This window comes from Rutidosis leptorrhynchoides, chromosome 6, assembly GCF_046630445.1.
Source record: "Rutidosis leptorrhynchoides isolate AG116_Rl617_1_P2 chromosome 6, CSIRO_AGI_Rlap_v1, whole genome shotgun sequence".
Lineage (NCBI taxonomy): Eukaryota > Viridiplantae > Streptophyta > Magnoliopsida > Asterales > Asteraceae > Rutidosis > Rutidosis leptorrhynchoides.
This window is the reverse complement of record NC_092338.1, coordinates 48,063,096-48,078,497: the sequence shown is the minus strand read 5'-3', so window position 1 is coordinate 48,078,497 and position 15,402 is coordinate 48,063,096. Positions and strand designations below refer to the sequence as shown.

General features: G+C 33.3%; 1 protein-coding gene, 1 non-coding gene and 1 pseudogene across 2 annotated transcripts; 1 reads left to right on the top strand and 2 right to left on the bottom strand.

The window, feature by feature from the left end:
* Positions 1-4,579: 4,579 nt before the first annotated feature.
* Positions 4,580-5,709, top strand: LOC139856011 (delta(12) fatty acid desaturase DES8.11-like; annotated as a pseudogene).
* Positions 5,710-7,508: 1,799 nt separating this feature from the next.
* Positions 7,509-10,015, bottom strand: LOC139851970 (FRIGIDA-like protein 4a). Its single transcript, XM_071841167.1, has 3 exons — positions 8,942-10,015; positions 8,496-8,671; positions 7,509-8,200 (listed from the first exon to the last, which is right to left on the bottom strand). The coding sequence occupies exons 1-3, from the start codon at positions 9,831-9,833 to the stop codon at positions 7,694-7,696; spliced, it is 1,575 nt and encodes a 524-aa protein (XP_071697268.1). The 5' UTR covers positions 9,834-10,015; the 3' UTR covers positions 7,509-7,693.
* A 4,772-nt stretch (positions 10,016-14,787) lies between these two features.
* On the bottom strand, positions 14,788-14,894 carry LOC139856426 (small nucleolar RNA R71). Its single transcript, XR_011761907.1, has one exon. It is a non-coding gene; the product is annotated as a small nucleolar RNA R71 (small nucleolar RNA).
* Between the last annotated feature and the right edge of the window lie 508 nt (positions 14,895-15,402).

The following is a 15,402-nucleotide window of genomic DNA, read 5'->3' as shown; positions in this document are numbered from 1 at the left end:
GACACCGAATCTTGTCCATATTTTAGCATGCAACAGCGGAAGCTCTTAATAATCACCTGAGAATAAACATGCTTTAAACGTCAACAAAAATGTTGGTGAGTTATAGGTTTAACCTACATATTTATCAAATCGTAATAATAGACCACAAGATTTCATATTTCAATATACATCCCATACATAGAGATAAAAATCATTCATATGGTGAACACCTGGTAACCGACATTAACAAGATGCATATAAGAATATCCCCTATCATTCCGGGAAATCCATCGGACATGATAAAAAACGAATTCGAAGTACTAAAGCATCCGGTACTTTGGATGGGGTTCGTTAGGCCCAATAGATCTATCTTTAGGATTCGCGTCAATTAGTAGATCGGTTTACTAATTCTTAGGCTACCAAACAAAAGGGGCATATTCGGCTTCGATCATTCACCCATATAATGTAGTTTCAATTACTTGTGTCTATTTCATAAAACATTTATAAAACTGCATGTATTCTCATCCCAAAAATATTAGATTTTAAAAGTGGGACTATAACTCACTTTTACAGATTTTTACTTCGTCGGGAAGTAAGACTTGGCCACTGGTCGATTCACGAACCTATAACAAATATGTACATATATATCAAAGTATGTTCAAAATATATTTACAACATTTTTATTATGTTTTAATGATTTGAGTTTATTAAGTCAGCTGTCCTCGTTAGTAACCTACAACTAGTTGTCCACAGTTAGATGTACAGAAATAAATTGATATAAATTATCTTGAATCAATCCACGACCCAGTGTATACACGTCTCAGGCTAGATCACAACTCAAAGTATATATATTTTTGGAATCAACCTCAACCCTGTATAGCTAACTCAAACATTACTACATATAGAGTGTCTATGGTTGTTCCAAATAATATATATATGGGTCGATATGATATGTCAAAACATTTGTACACGTGTCTATGGTATTCCAAGATTACATAATATATTAGAATACATGTATTATACAATATAAGTTAGCTAGAATATGATTAATATAGATTTGTTACCAATTTTCACGTAGCTACAACAAGCAAAATTATCCAATCTTGTTTTACCCATAACTTCTTTGTTTTAAATCCGTTTTGAGTGATTCAAGTTGCTATGGTTTCATATTGAACTTAAGTTTATGAATCTAAATAGAAAAGTATAAGTTTATAGTCGAAAATACAGGTTACAATTCAATATTATAAGAGGTAGTCATTTCAGTCGAAAGAACGACGTCTTGATGACCATTTTGAAAAACATACTTCCACTTTGAGTTTAACCATGATTTTTGGATATAGTTTCATGTTCATAAGAAAAATCATTTTCCCAGAAGAACAACTTTTAAATCAAAGTTTATCATAGTTTTTAATTAACTAACCCAAACAGCCTGCGGTGTTACTACGACGGCGTATATCCGATTTTACGGTATTTTTCGTGTTTTCAGGTTTTAAATCATTAAGTTAGCATATCATATAAATATAGAACATGTGTCTAGTTGATTTTAAAAGTCAAGTTAGAAGGATTAACTTTTGTTTGCGAACAAGTTTAGAATTAACTAAACTATGTTCTAGTGATTACAAATTTAAACCTTCGAATAAGATAGTTTTATATATATGATTCGAATGATGTTATGAACATCATTACTACCTCAAGTTTTGTGGATAAATCTACTGGAAATGAGAAAAATAGATCTAGCTTTAAAGGATCCTTGGATGGCTTGAGAGTTCTTGAAGCAAAATCATGACACGAAAATAAGTTCAAGTAAGATTTTCACTCAAAATAAGATTGTTATAGTTATAGAAATTGAATCAAAGTTTGAGTATGAGTATTAACTTGAATTAGAAAGATACATTACTGTAAATAAGAAAGATTTCTTGAGATTGGATGATCACTTTAAATGGATTTGCAAGATTGAAAGTAAGCTAGCAAACTTGGAAGTGTTGTTGATGTGTTCTTGAGTAGTTGTTTTGTATGTTGATCTAGGTTACCTAGATTGAGCTAGATCATGAAGGAAATGATGAAGAACACTTAGAACACTAAGAAAGTAATTGAGAGAGAGTAATTTGATGCATAAAAATGGAAATCAAAGTGTGTTTGTGGTTGGTGAATGAGGCGTGAAAATGGAGTCAAATATAGGCTCCATTACTTTGTTGTTTTGTTAGATATTTCATGCTAGTTGCCAAATAATGGTTCCCACATGTGTTAGGTGACTCACAAGGGCTGCTAAGAGCTGAATTATTATGTGTATATATCAATAGTATATATGTCTAGGAGCTGGGTATTGTACGAGTACGAATACGGGTGCATACGAGTATAATTGTTGATGAAAATGAACGAGGATGTAATTGTAAGCATTTTTGTTAAGTAGACGTACTTTGATAAATGTCTTGAAGTCTTTCAAAAATGTATGAATACATATTAAAACACTACATGTATATACATTTTAACTGAGTCGTTAAGTCATCGTTAGTCGTTACATGTAAGTGTTGTTTTGAAACCTATAAGTTAACGATCTTGTTAAATGTTGTTAACCCATTGTTTATTATATCCAATGAGATGTTAAATTATTACATTATCATGATAATATGATGTATTAATATATCTTAATATGATATATATACATTTAAATGTCGTTACAACGATAATCGTTACATATATGTCTCGTTTCGAAACCCTTAAGTTAGTAGTCTTGTTTTTACGTATGTAGTTCATTGTTAATACACTTAATGATATGTTTACTTATCATTTATCATATTTAAACATAGTGTAACAATATCTTAATATGATTCATATGTATTTAGTAATACGTTGTTATAACGATAATCGTTATATATATATATATCGTTTCGAGTTTCTTAATTCAATAAACTCATTTTTATGTATAACACTCATTGTTAATATACTTAGTGAGATACTTACTTATAATAATCTCATGTTAACCATATATATGTCTATATATATAACATTATGTAGTTTTACGAATTTGTAATGTTCGTGAATCGCCGGTCAATTTGGGTGATCAATTGTCTATATGAAATCTATTTCAATTAATCAAGTCTTAACAAGTTTGATTGATTAACATGTTGGAAACACTTAATCATGTAAATATCAATTTCATTTAATATATAAAAACATGAAAAAGTTCGGGTCACTACACCCGTTGCCCCCGCATTAAGCGAAAGGCGACCTAGGTGGATACTTCAAGTCAGAGGATAACATTGAGTGAAATGTTTCAGCCAAGCAGAGTCGAACTCCTGACTTCTCGCTAAGAGAGACATGCCACTAGCAGTTGAGAAAAAAAAAACACGCTATTAAAAAACACGCTATGTGTGATTGAGAAATTGTATTCTTCGCATACTTAAATAGGAGAATGCTAATTATATTATAATTATAATAACTTTAACTTTAAAATCTAAAAGATTACAAAATATAATTAATTTTACTATATTTAATTTATATATATATATATATATATATATATATATATATATATATATATATATATATATATATATTTGTTTACCTCTTATGAATTGAATAACCAACATAACATTGATATATCAAAATCAAAGTTAAATAATAAGAAACTTAATAAATATAAATACTTTATAAGCTAACCGAGTCAAATTTTTAATGCTAAACTAATAGAATTGATCATACTCTTACTTTTTTTTTTTTTTGGTAACGAGGAACCCCTTAACAACGAGCACATTGACCCCCTCAAAACAGGCAAATCTCGGACATCATCCCAGATGTCACCCCGATGCCGAGTAAAACACCTTTCACTGTAAATCTCTGATTAGGTTAATCTGGTTTTGTCAAGGATCGAACCCGAGACCTCAACTTTAGTAATAGTTCTGGTGACGCCTTGAGTTATGTCCAAGCGTTTATAATAACTCTTAAGGTTTTTACTTTTTCTGTATTAATTCATGTTTTCATTTGGTTCTGTTTAAGAATATGTGTCTGATTCTATGTTTCCTTGAAACAGAGTAATTTTCAGATTAGGTGATAAAGAAACAACAATTTTATTTACTGAATTAAGAACTGTATAAAAATAGTTCATTAAGTGGAAAGTAAAGAGACTTTTACTTCGTATATCATTTGAAAAGCCGCAATTTTGTTCACATTGGATCAAAGTGTTTTCAATCACTTTTTTTCTTAAAAATGCTAGCAAACAATGAAACTTTGTAGTGTTGTTTATTTTCTCTAATTATATTATATACACCCTCATATGAAAATATCAAGCACTATCTATTCTTTCATTAGGGTGATTTAATTATATATTTTCTGTATTAATTACTTATGGTCAAACATAGTTGAGCAAATAAACAAATTCTAACAGGACAAATGATGTTTCCATATCAAGTACACATTCTCTAACTAACAATTGCCCATCAAACTTGACCATTGTATATCTTTCATGTATACCAATAGACTTTATATATAAAAGGCAGTACCATAGAGCTAAACATCAAAGCAAACCATTAAAGAAGCTCAATACTTCTATCAGAAGTATTTATCCAGTTGAATCATTTTCGCGTCTTTGGTCATTACCAAGATGGGAGCCGGTGGGCGAATGAACGACATCGCCCATGAGAAAGATGTTCTCAAACGCGTCCCAACCGAAAAAACTCCATTTGAAATTAGTGATCTAAAAAAAGCCATACCACCACACTGTTTCAAACGATCTCTTGCAACTTCATCCTACTACCTTTTTCGCGATATCGCAATAGTTTTTACTTTTTACATATCGCCTCAAAATACATTCCTTTACTACCTAAATCCCTCACTTACATAGCATGGCCAATTTACTGGTTTTGTCAAGGCACTGGTTTTATGGGCATATGGAGTATTGGTCATGATTTAGGTCATCATGCTTTTAGCGAATATCAATGGCTAGATGATACACTCGGTTTCATCCTTCATTCCGCTTTCCTCACTCCTTATTTTTCGTTCAAATATAGTCATCGTAGTCACCACGCTCACACAAACTCAATGGAGCACGACGAAGTATGGATCCCAAAAAGGAAAACCGACACCTTTTATTCTGAAGTTTTAAACAACCCGTTAGGCAACTTGTTCATGACTTTCGTTAGGTTACTTCTTAGCTTTCCGGCATACTTTACTTTCAATATTCACGGAAGGCCATATAATGGTTTTGCAAGTCATTTTTACCCTCAAAGTCCTATTTTCAACGATAGCGAACGCAAACAAATTTGGCTTTCTGATGCAGGAATGCTTGTAGCTTTTTACGCACTTTATAAAATTGCGGCAAACACAAGTGCATCATGGTTGTTTTGCATCTATGGAGCTCCTTTATTGGTTATGAACGCTCATTTCATCTTTTTCACATTTTTACATCATAGTCATCCTTCAATCGCTCACTACGATAAAAGAGAATGGGATTGGATTAGAGGTGCTTTATCGACCGTTGATAGAGATTATGGTATCTTTAATACAATATTTCATGATGTTACTTGTGCTCATGTTGTGCACCATTTAATCTCAACTATTCCACATTATCATACCGTTGAGGCCACAAAAGCTATCAAGCCAATCTTAGGTGATTACTACAAGTACGATGATACACCAATTCTTAAGGCGTTTTGGAGGGAGACAAAAGAATGCATTTTCGTCGAACCAGATGAAGGTGCAGAGCAAAGTGGTGTTTACTGGTTTCGTAAATGAATAACAAAGAGAACGTTACGCGTACCTTTGTGAAACCACATCGATTGTGGTATATATATGATTTGATTGTGGACAACTTTTTCTTAATAATGTAACAATTTGATTTGACAATGTTATATGCAACGACATATATACCCTAAAAGGTGTTTTCCCATATAATTTACTTGTCATGGTTTTGTTATTTATAACGATATTGTGATTAAATTTGATGATCAAGTTATTTATTATATTATCTTCCCTGCCATTTGAGGACTGCAATCCCAGAAAAATCACAGCAAACATATACTCACTCTATTACCATTTTAAGGCAAGTTTCAAACTCCGGTTTCACCGTGCCATGGAAAACAAGCTCGTATCTTAGAATTGCATTCAACACAAGCCCCGACCATCCTATGTTAATAGCATATGTTTATGTCATCATAGTGACTGCATTCATGTTGCTGTTTATACTAGTAATAAACATTAGGTCAACATCTTTGCATAGACATGCAAACTTTTCTTGGTAAGCTTTCTAGAAACATCCAACTCAAATTGAATGATGATCTATTGAACACACAAACCAGAAGTTGGGAGCAAATATGGAATGATGGATACTCATGAATCAACAAACGTGTTTAATCTTAGTGCAAAATGAGTAGAGTTTATGGGTTTACTAATCCATAACACTCAAGAAATGGCCTTATTTTAATATTAAAAAAGTAGTGTTTTCTCTTCTTTTTATACACATAAAGACTCTGAATCGAGCTTAACTCAAACGAGGATGGCTAAGGGATTAATCAAATAATATTGTATGAGATTTTTTTAGGTGTATAAGGTTCTTGAAATAAATGAGCACAATCATTAATTTACATAGAGAAATCCTACTTTCCAGTAGGTTTTAGAAAAGATGACATTTAGGGTATGAGAATGGAGACATTCTTTGAAATTCATGGTGATGTGAACCACTACGATGGGCCGACCAAGTTGATGGGGTGTTATTCTATTGTACTGCAAATGTTTAAAAATTAACGGAGCTCGGGAATGGTGTGATATGGGCTCAGATGTCTGTAAGCAGAATCATCTCTTCAGGGTAAGATCGTAATGTTGGCGGCCTTCCATTGTGAAAAGCATAATATCTAAGACGTTAGTCACTAAACTGGTTCAATTCAATTACGCCAATTACTTGAGAACATTTTAATCTATTCATGATGTTATCTACATCCAACATTGTTTAAATACGAAGCATCCATCTTATTAGTAGATTCTAAGGCACCTCTTTATCACAACAATTACACCAACCAAGGTCTTTCACTGTTGACTATTTGACACATTTGCTTCAGTGACAAGCATTTCCCAGAATGAACCTTACTACCAAATCACAAGCATGACCCAAAGAACCATCATCAACTCTACACTGACTTGCTATGTATAAATTGAGTATATAACTGTGCTTAGGTTTTTGAGATTTGAGAAGGGCCACATGTGTAAATATTTAGCTTTTGAAGGACCAAAATGGGAGTAGACAAAAACTGAGGGTCCTACAATGCAGTGCAAGGAAAAAAGAAAAAGCAAAAGAGGGTGGAAGATGGGTTCTCTGACACTTAATTTTATCCATGTTGCTTTGGTTTGTTCTGAAAAAGGAATGTAGCATGTGTGATCTTGCAGATGACAACTGCCTCACACTCAACCCACCCAGTTGAAGCACTTACGATTTTATTTTCTTTTGTTTTATTTTTTACTAGTGACAAATATCAATATCAATGTCTATATTCTACAAGTTGCACAAGAAACCAGAATGAATGAAGAACAAAAGATACATCTAAACAAAAATTAGATACTAATAACTAATCAACATTAGGAATACAATAAAATTTATACGTCAGAATTAACACACACATCAGCTACCAATAAAAGGTTAGTGATTACATACCATATGAGTAAAAAAGGAGATGGGTTCTTAAAGATTAGCAGTCATCCGTCATCATCATCGTCATCGTTATCATGTCTACCGGTAGTAAGCCTGCGGGTAAGCGTGTGCCATACCATTTCCATACCCTCCATAAGGAGGATAGCTCATTGGTGGAGTCCCCGGGTACGATAGTGGAGGAGATAGAGGTGCAGCTTCAGGTGAGTAGGCGGCATAAGGGTTTGTCGGTGGACTCCTGCTTCCATGACCGTACATTGGTGGTGGGACAGAGTATGACGGGACCCCAGCAGGGTATTGGGTGTGTGACGGAGACCTCACAAACGTGGGAGGTGCTGGAAATGAGGAAACATAAGCATTTGTGATACGACCTGCCTTTGCGGGTGGCATGGGTCCAACATTGCTAGCACGGGTTCTTTTGTTTGCAGGACCTACTGCAGCTGGCCTCTTCTTCTCAACCTTCACCTTCTCCAGCTGCTCCAGCCGCTTTTTCAGGTTCTCGGGAGGAAACTCAGCTTCGAGTTTGTATTCCTCAATGCACCTGATGACGGCTTTAAGTGCGGATTGCTCTTTGCGTGCAGCTAAAAACTGTCAAAGTAAAATATAACGGTGCACAAAACACATGTTAGACATATCATATCATATCATAGACGATTCCTAGACAGATTGCATAGCAAAAATTTCTACAACAAGCATTGAATTACTACATGATTCGACAATTTATAGGCTCAAGAGATGTAAAGGAAAAGTACAGTAATGAAGAATTATAACTACTCTTCAACTGCACCAACACAATGAAATCCTAAAGTAGGATGCTGCGAAAGATGCAAAAAAGTTGAGCTCTAGTAAAAATAGGTATGATTATATAGAAGAATATATATACCACAGCACGGCTAGAATTGTTCGGATCTTCAAGAATAGATGTTGCGGCTTTTTTAGCATCCTTGAGAAAAGCTTTCAGTAGCGAAACAGGGGGGAACCTTTCTACAAGGCCAACTTCATAAGTAAAATGGACGGCGTCAATCTGTTGTCCCCTACTAATTAATTCTTCAATCATATCTGCATCAGAACAGCAACGAACATTACGAGTAAAGTTTGGGCTTTTAAAACAGTTCTATTGGATTAATCGATAATATGGATACTAACTAAGCAGTAGGTTGGCTGGGTACAAACAAATGATAGATGATTGATAATTCATGAAGAACAAGTAAAAGAAATCGTACACCTTCAATAAACACAAGTATTTGAGTTCTTATTAGTACTCTCCCTGTATATATATGCATATAGGACTGTATGAAAATATAGTTACGAACATGAATGTAATTATACCAGGCATTTGATCAGCAAGGCCAAGAGAAAGAGCAAGTTTAGGCATCTGTTTACGCCAAGCAGAACCAATAACAAGCTTCCTGTAAAAATCAAGATCATCTTTTTCCACAATCCCAAAAGTAATCAAATACTGGAAGAAAGTATGGACATCATCAGGAGCCTTCTTGTTGTTGTTAACATCCTCTAAATTCTTCTTCCATTTTTCAGTAATCTCAATAGCAGTCTTCTTCACACTAGGTGTAATTAAAGCCCTAGTATTCCCCAATATTGGGTCCACCATCACCGGAATCAAACTCTCTAACATCAAAACACAAGCCCAACTCATATCATTCAAGCACACTTTCCTTTGATCCACCGGAAACACTTCAGACATAGCTTCAATAACAAACCTAGCTGGATCTACACACTCACTTAACGCCAAAGGTATTTCACTTTTCATTAATTCCATTTCCTTCTTTTTACTACTAACAAACCTCCAAAACCCTAGCGCGTCCATTTTCACACAGTACGACTTCAATTGCAACAATAAGCCTTCAGAATCGTCAACTTCGGGAACGGCGTCATCGGAATTACTAATTCCGGCAACGGCGGCGGTGGCGGCTTTGACGGCGGATTCGATTTTTTGAAGAGCGATTGCGACTGAGTTATCAATGGTGGTTTGGCGTTGTTCGAGAGACACAAGTGAGGCTTTTGTTTCAGTATCTAGGGTTTCGATTTTGTGTTTAATAGCATCTGATTTGGTTACAAGTGTTTGTTCGAGAGATGTAAAGTGATCGGAAAGTTCTTTCCAGAGAAGAGTGCAGCTGGTCATGAGTGACGTCTGCCGTTGAAACTCATCGAAACTCGGAACCTGAGTTGAGTCGCCGGGATCGGAGATGGAAATCGAGCCCATTTTCTCGCGATATTTTGATACAATTAACTTAATTATGGCATTTAAAGCGTGAAATGAAGAAGAAGAAGAAGAAACCCTAGAAACTTTGAGAAAGTGAATTGGTTGGATGAAGGAGGCGATAAAGGCAAATTTGACGGAAGAAGACGTGGCAGCTGAGGTAGTGGGACGTAAATGAGTAAATGGTACAGGGAGTCTGAACATATATAGGTGGATTACTGTACTGAGAATTTTAAAATCTGTTTGTTTTATTTAACTTATAAATTAGTATATACTAACCCGCGCATTCGCTATTTTTTTCATAATCTTTTATCATAATATTGGTGAGAAATATAACAAATTTGTATTTGTTATAATTCAGTAGGCTTATAACTACCTTTAATGGTTATAAGAACAAAGAGAGAAAAAGAGAGAAGAAGGAGAGAAGAAATATTGATATTAATATTTCAAGAGAAATGGTGCATCTTAAATGGCTACCATACATGTCTATTTATAGCATAAAATATTACTGTGCAAGAAATATAATAATAATAAAATTAACATCCAATCTAGATATTTTATAACACTCTCCCTTGGATGACAATTTTATTAGAGAATAACTAGTACTGCCTCGTTAAAAACCTTGCTAAAGAAAACTCATTGAGATAAAACTTTAGCTAAGGGAAAAAGAGTGCAGCATAGAGTTGACTCCCCCTCAAGTAGGCAACGTCTGAGTTGTTACATCTTCTGAACATGCTGATAGTGCTCCAAATGAACATATATTTAGTAGCAATATCGTTCCAATATGTAAAGTTTTTAAATGTAATTTCCTTATTTTTAGTTGTAATAGTTAAATAAATAAGTGCGAAGACGAAAGACGCAAATCGCTCGAAAATGAAGATTTAAAGACAAAAACGAAGATTTGAAAGACCAAAACATCCAAAAAGCTCAAATGTACAAGATACAATTCAAAAGGTTCAATTTATTGATGAAGAACGTCTAAAAATGACAAGAGTACAAGTTACAAAACGCAAAGTACAAGATATAAAATTGTACGAAAGGACGTTCGAAAATCCGGAACCAGGGCATGAACCAACTTTCAGCGCTCGACGCAACGGTGTAAAAATTACGAGTCAACTATGCACAAGAATAAAATATAATATTTAAATAATTCATAATAAGAATAATATTAAATAATAAAAAGTTGTTAATTGAGCATAGTTCAGGGGTCGTAAATGAAAATTTCAATTCTAATTTGCCTATAAGAAGAACCGATGTATTACGATGAAAAGGGAGAGATTTTTTTTCGATCTTTTTTTTTCTTTCTATCTTTTTCTTATTTTTCAATATCAATTATCAATATCTATATTCTATATCTCTATCATAATGTTAATGTAATAAGATATAACAATAATCTTAATTTTAAGTTTAAATTATGATAATAATAAGATTTATGATAGAGATCGTTTGAGTGTGTAAGTCGAAACTCTGTCCGTGTAACGCTACGCTATTTTTAATCATTGTAAGTTATGTTCAACCTTTTTATATTAATGTCTCGTAGCTAAGTTATTATTATGCTTATTTAAAACGAAGTAATCATGATGTTGGGCTAATTACTAAAATTGGGTAATTGGGCTTTGTACCATAATTAAGGTTTGGGCAAAAGACCGACACTTGTGGAAATTGGACTATTGACTATTAATAGATGGGGGTATTGTCTAATTGAGTGACAACTCATTGGAGTCTGTCGAACCTATCTTCAAATTAATTATCCTAATAATTAATAATGATTATGGTTGTCCTATTTAGTGACGTTCATATGGAATCTATTATAATCATTTAATTAATTATTCGGGTTGGGTAATTGATTATTCAAACTGATCAAGTGGGTAAATTAATATTCATATCTAATCAAAACAGGGATGGATTACATACAGTGATAACTGGTGTAATTGTTGACAGAAGTGATAACTGCGTCACAGTTTAAATCCTTAATTAGTTGGAATATTTGACTTCGGGTATAAGGGTAATTTGACGAGGACACTCGCACTTTATATTTATGACCGATGAACTATTTTGGACAAAAACCACATAGGTTTCAAATAATCCAGGACAAAGGACAATTAACCCATTGGAAAATTAATTAAAATCAAAAAGTCAAACATCATGGTTACGGAAGTTTAAATAAGCATAATTGTTTTATTGTATTTTTCATCGCACTTTTATTTTCTGTCATTTTATTTTATTTATCGCAATTTATTTTACGCACTTTAATTTTTGTCATTTATTTTTACGCTTAAAATCGACAAACCGGTCATTAAACGGTAAAACCCCCATTTTATAATAATACTACTACTTATTTATATATATATTTTTACAAATAAACTTAATAATATAGCGTTAACTTCACCAGCTCCCTGTGGAACGAACCGGACTTACTAAAAACTACACTACTCTACGATTAGGTACACTGCCTATAATTGTTGTAGCAAGGTTTAGGTATATCCACTCGATAAATAAATAATTTGTGTAAAACTTGTGTCATATTTTGTAGTATTTTCTAGTAAAAATAATACTATTTCGTACCCTCACGCTACATCATCAAGTTTTTGGCGCCGCTGCCGGGGACGCTGAAAAACGCTATATTTTTGTTATGTTTGTTTAAAAGTAATTTTTATTTTTAATATATTGTAATAAGTGTTAAAAAAAAAAAAATACAACATCAAGATATTTTTAAATAGTATTTAATATAACTTACTAAAATTAATGTTGATTAGTAATAGTAACCTATCTATCTCGGGTTAAGCAGCACCAAAATAAGATATAGGCTTATATATAAATATATATTTTAGGTTTGTCTCTTGAAAGATACTTGTGTGAGCTGTAGTTTTTTTTTTTTTTTGTCCGTCCACAATCCCAAAAGACAACTCACTTTTTCATAACCCCAAGAGACATATTATATATATATATTATTTAACTTGTTGCCTACTCAAAGATATATGTTCACGGACCAAAATATGTTTCCATTATTTGTCATCTAATAGTCCGTGACCCAAAAAAAAAAAAAAAAAAAAAAAAAAAAACGTTTTTTTTTTAAAAAAAAAAAAAAAATTTCGTTTAAAAAAAAAAAAAAAAGCCTAACCACAATATCACAAACTCATTGCCTTTGTCTTTCGGTTTAAATAAGTTACCACTTCTATTAGATGCTGCTATAATTGCTTGTAATTCATCAAAGACGTAAGGAAAATCGAATACATGCATAATATATGTATGTAGTTTAAAGTTGACAATTAGAAGATGTTAAAGTCCTTTATAGAATTCTTTATAAAATGCCTTTTAAAAGTAGAGACAAAGATGATGTTGGTGGGACAAATTAAAAATAAGTGGACGGTGAAATTTGTTAGCAATTTGGAAATAATTCAGGCCACTTTACAGCTCACTATCGAATGAATCATGGGAAACCATTAGTATTTGGTTATCTTTATTGACTAAAGGATATTAATTTATTAAGTTTAGAGTTTAATTTAATAATAATTAGTTTAGTTTTAATTAATTTTATATTTTAAGTTTTAATTAGTTTTATTAATTTATAAATTAGTACCTTTTTAATAAATAATATAAAAACAATATTTTTATAAAAAATTGCACTTTTTACAACTTTAAGTTTATTTTTGTATTTTGTTTCTTTTTATTTGTTTTAGCATAATTATTGTATTTTTATCGTTCGTAGCTAGTTTTAAGACATAGTTTTTGCCGTAGCTTCTTTTTATTTCTAGATTTTTAGGCTTTTCCGTAAAATCCCTTAAGTGCTTATTCCTTAGACTAAGATTTAGGTGCTTTGGAATTTTGCGACGCCATTTTTCGCGCTACTTTCTTATTTTTATTTTTCGACGCATATTTTTCAATCTTTTTCATTTTTCGACACTTTTCGACGCGCAATCTATTTCTTCCTTATTTCTCGTCATTCTAGTTATAGGACTTAGAATTTTATCTACTTCTTATCTAATATTTCTTAAACGGAAAGAGAAATTATCTAAGTGGTTAAATTAATAGACGTTGACATTTTTCTGGTTCGTAGTAATAGTTGGATTTGTACGTGGAACGGGTTGTTGGAGCCAAACAGTCCTCAATTATATTGAGACCAAACGAATCCTGCCCCTCTGCTGCATCTTTTGGCTATTCGAAACGTGGGCAAAAATCAGAAAAGTCTATTAATTGGATAGCTTATTTAAGTTTTTCTTATTATTTTTATAACTAATAGGATATTCTGTGAATGCACCGAGCAAAACGTTCACCACCTTTCATACGTTCACCACCTGTAACTCGATCAAGACATCGTTTAACAAATATAGCTGCCGTTGATTTTTCTTTAGACTCGTCATCAAGTCGACCGAGTACTTCAACTCAAATTTCCGATAATCCAGTTTTTGAAACCAATATCACAATTGAGAATCCGGAGAATACTCAGGGACAATTCCGAGACCCTGATCCATTAATTATTCCTCCGGAACCACCAATCATTCAAACAGAGATTGTTGAGGAAGAAACCATTAAATCAGAAACCTCTAGTGATTCAGATACAACACTTCCAATCATGGAAAATCTAGAACCTCTAAGTATGGAAGACCGAATGAGAGCCACACGCACGGGCCAAGGTCACGCCATTATTAAGCCAGAAGTTAATGCGTCAGATTATGAAATCAAAGGACAAATTCTACACATGGTAACTAACCAATGCCAATTCAGTGGTGCACCGAATGAAGATCCTAACGAACACCTTCGTACGTTTAAAAGAATTTGTACACTATTCAAAATCCGAGAAGTGGAAGATGAGCAGATCTATCTCATGCTGTTTCCCTGGACTTTAAAGGGAGAAGCCAAAGATTGGTTAGAATCGTTACCTGAAGGGGCGATTGACACATGGGATGTTTTAGTTGAAAAATTTCTTAAACAATTCTTTCCGGCATCTAAAGCCGTGAGACTTCAAGGAGAAATTGTTACGTTCGCGCAAAAGCCAAATGAAACATTATATGAGGCATGGACAAGATTCGGAAGGATGTTGAGAGGATGTCCTCAACACGGTTTAGACACTTACCAAATAGTACAAATATTCTACCAAGGTGTCAACGTTGCTACACGAAAAGACATCGACATAACAGCTGGTGGATCCATTATGAAGAAAACCGCAACTGAAGCTTACAAAATTATTGATAACACAGCCTCCCACTCGCATGAGTGGCACCAAGAAAAAGATATTTTTCGTTCATCTAAAGTGGCTAGAGCCGATTCTAGCCATGACTTTGATTCCGTTTCCGCAAAAATAGATGCTTTCGAAAGACGAATGGAAAAGATGAATAAAGATATTCACGCAATACGAATCAGTTGTGAGCTATGCGGTGGACCACACTTATTGAAAGATTGTCACATTGAACCAACATTGGAACAACGAGAGAATGTTTCCTATATGAACCAAAGGCCTGGAAATAATTATCAAAATAATTATCAACCGCCAAAGCTAAACTTCAATCGAAATCAAAACATTCTTTACAATCCAAAAGGACCCGAAAATAACTGGTATAACCAACAAGGTCCG

Coding starts and splice junctions, on each gene's coding strand:
- LOC139851970 (XM_071841167.1), bottom strand. CDS start 9,833: ATGGGCTCGATTTCCATCTCCGATCCCGGCGACTCAACTCAGGTTCCG. Junction 8,672..8,941: donor CCTTGCTGATCAAATGCCTG/GTATAATTACAT, acceptor GTTCTGATGCAG/ATATGATTGAAGAATTAATT. Junction 8,201..8,495: donor ACAATTCTAGCCGTGCTGTG/GTATATATATTC, acceptor TTACTTTGACAG/TTTTTAGCTGCACGCAAAGA.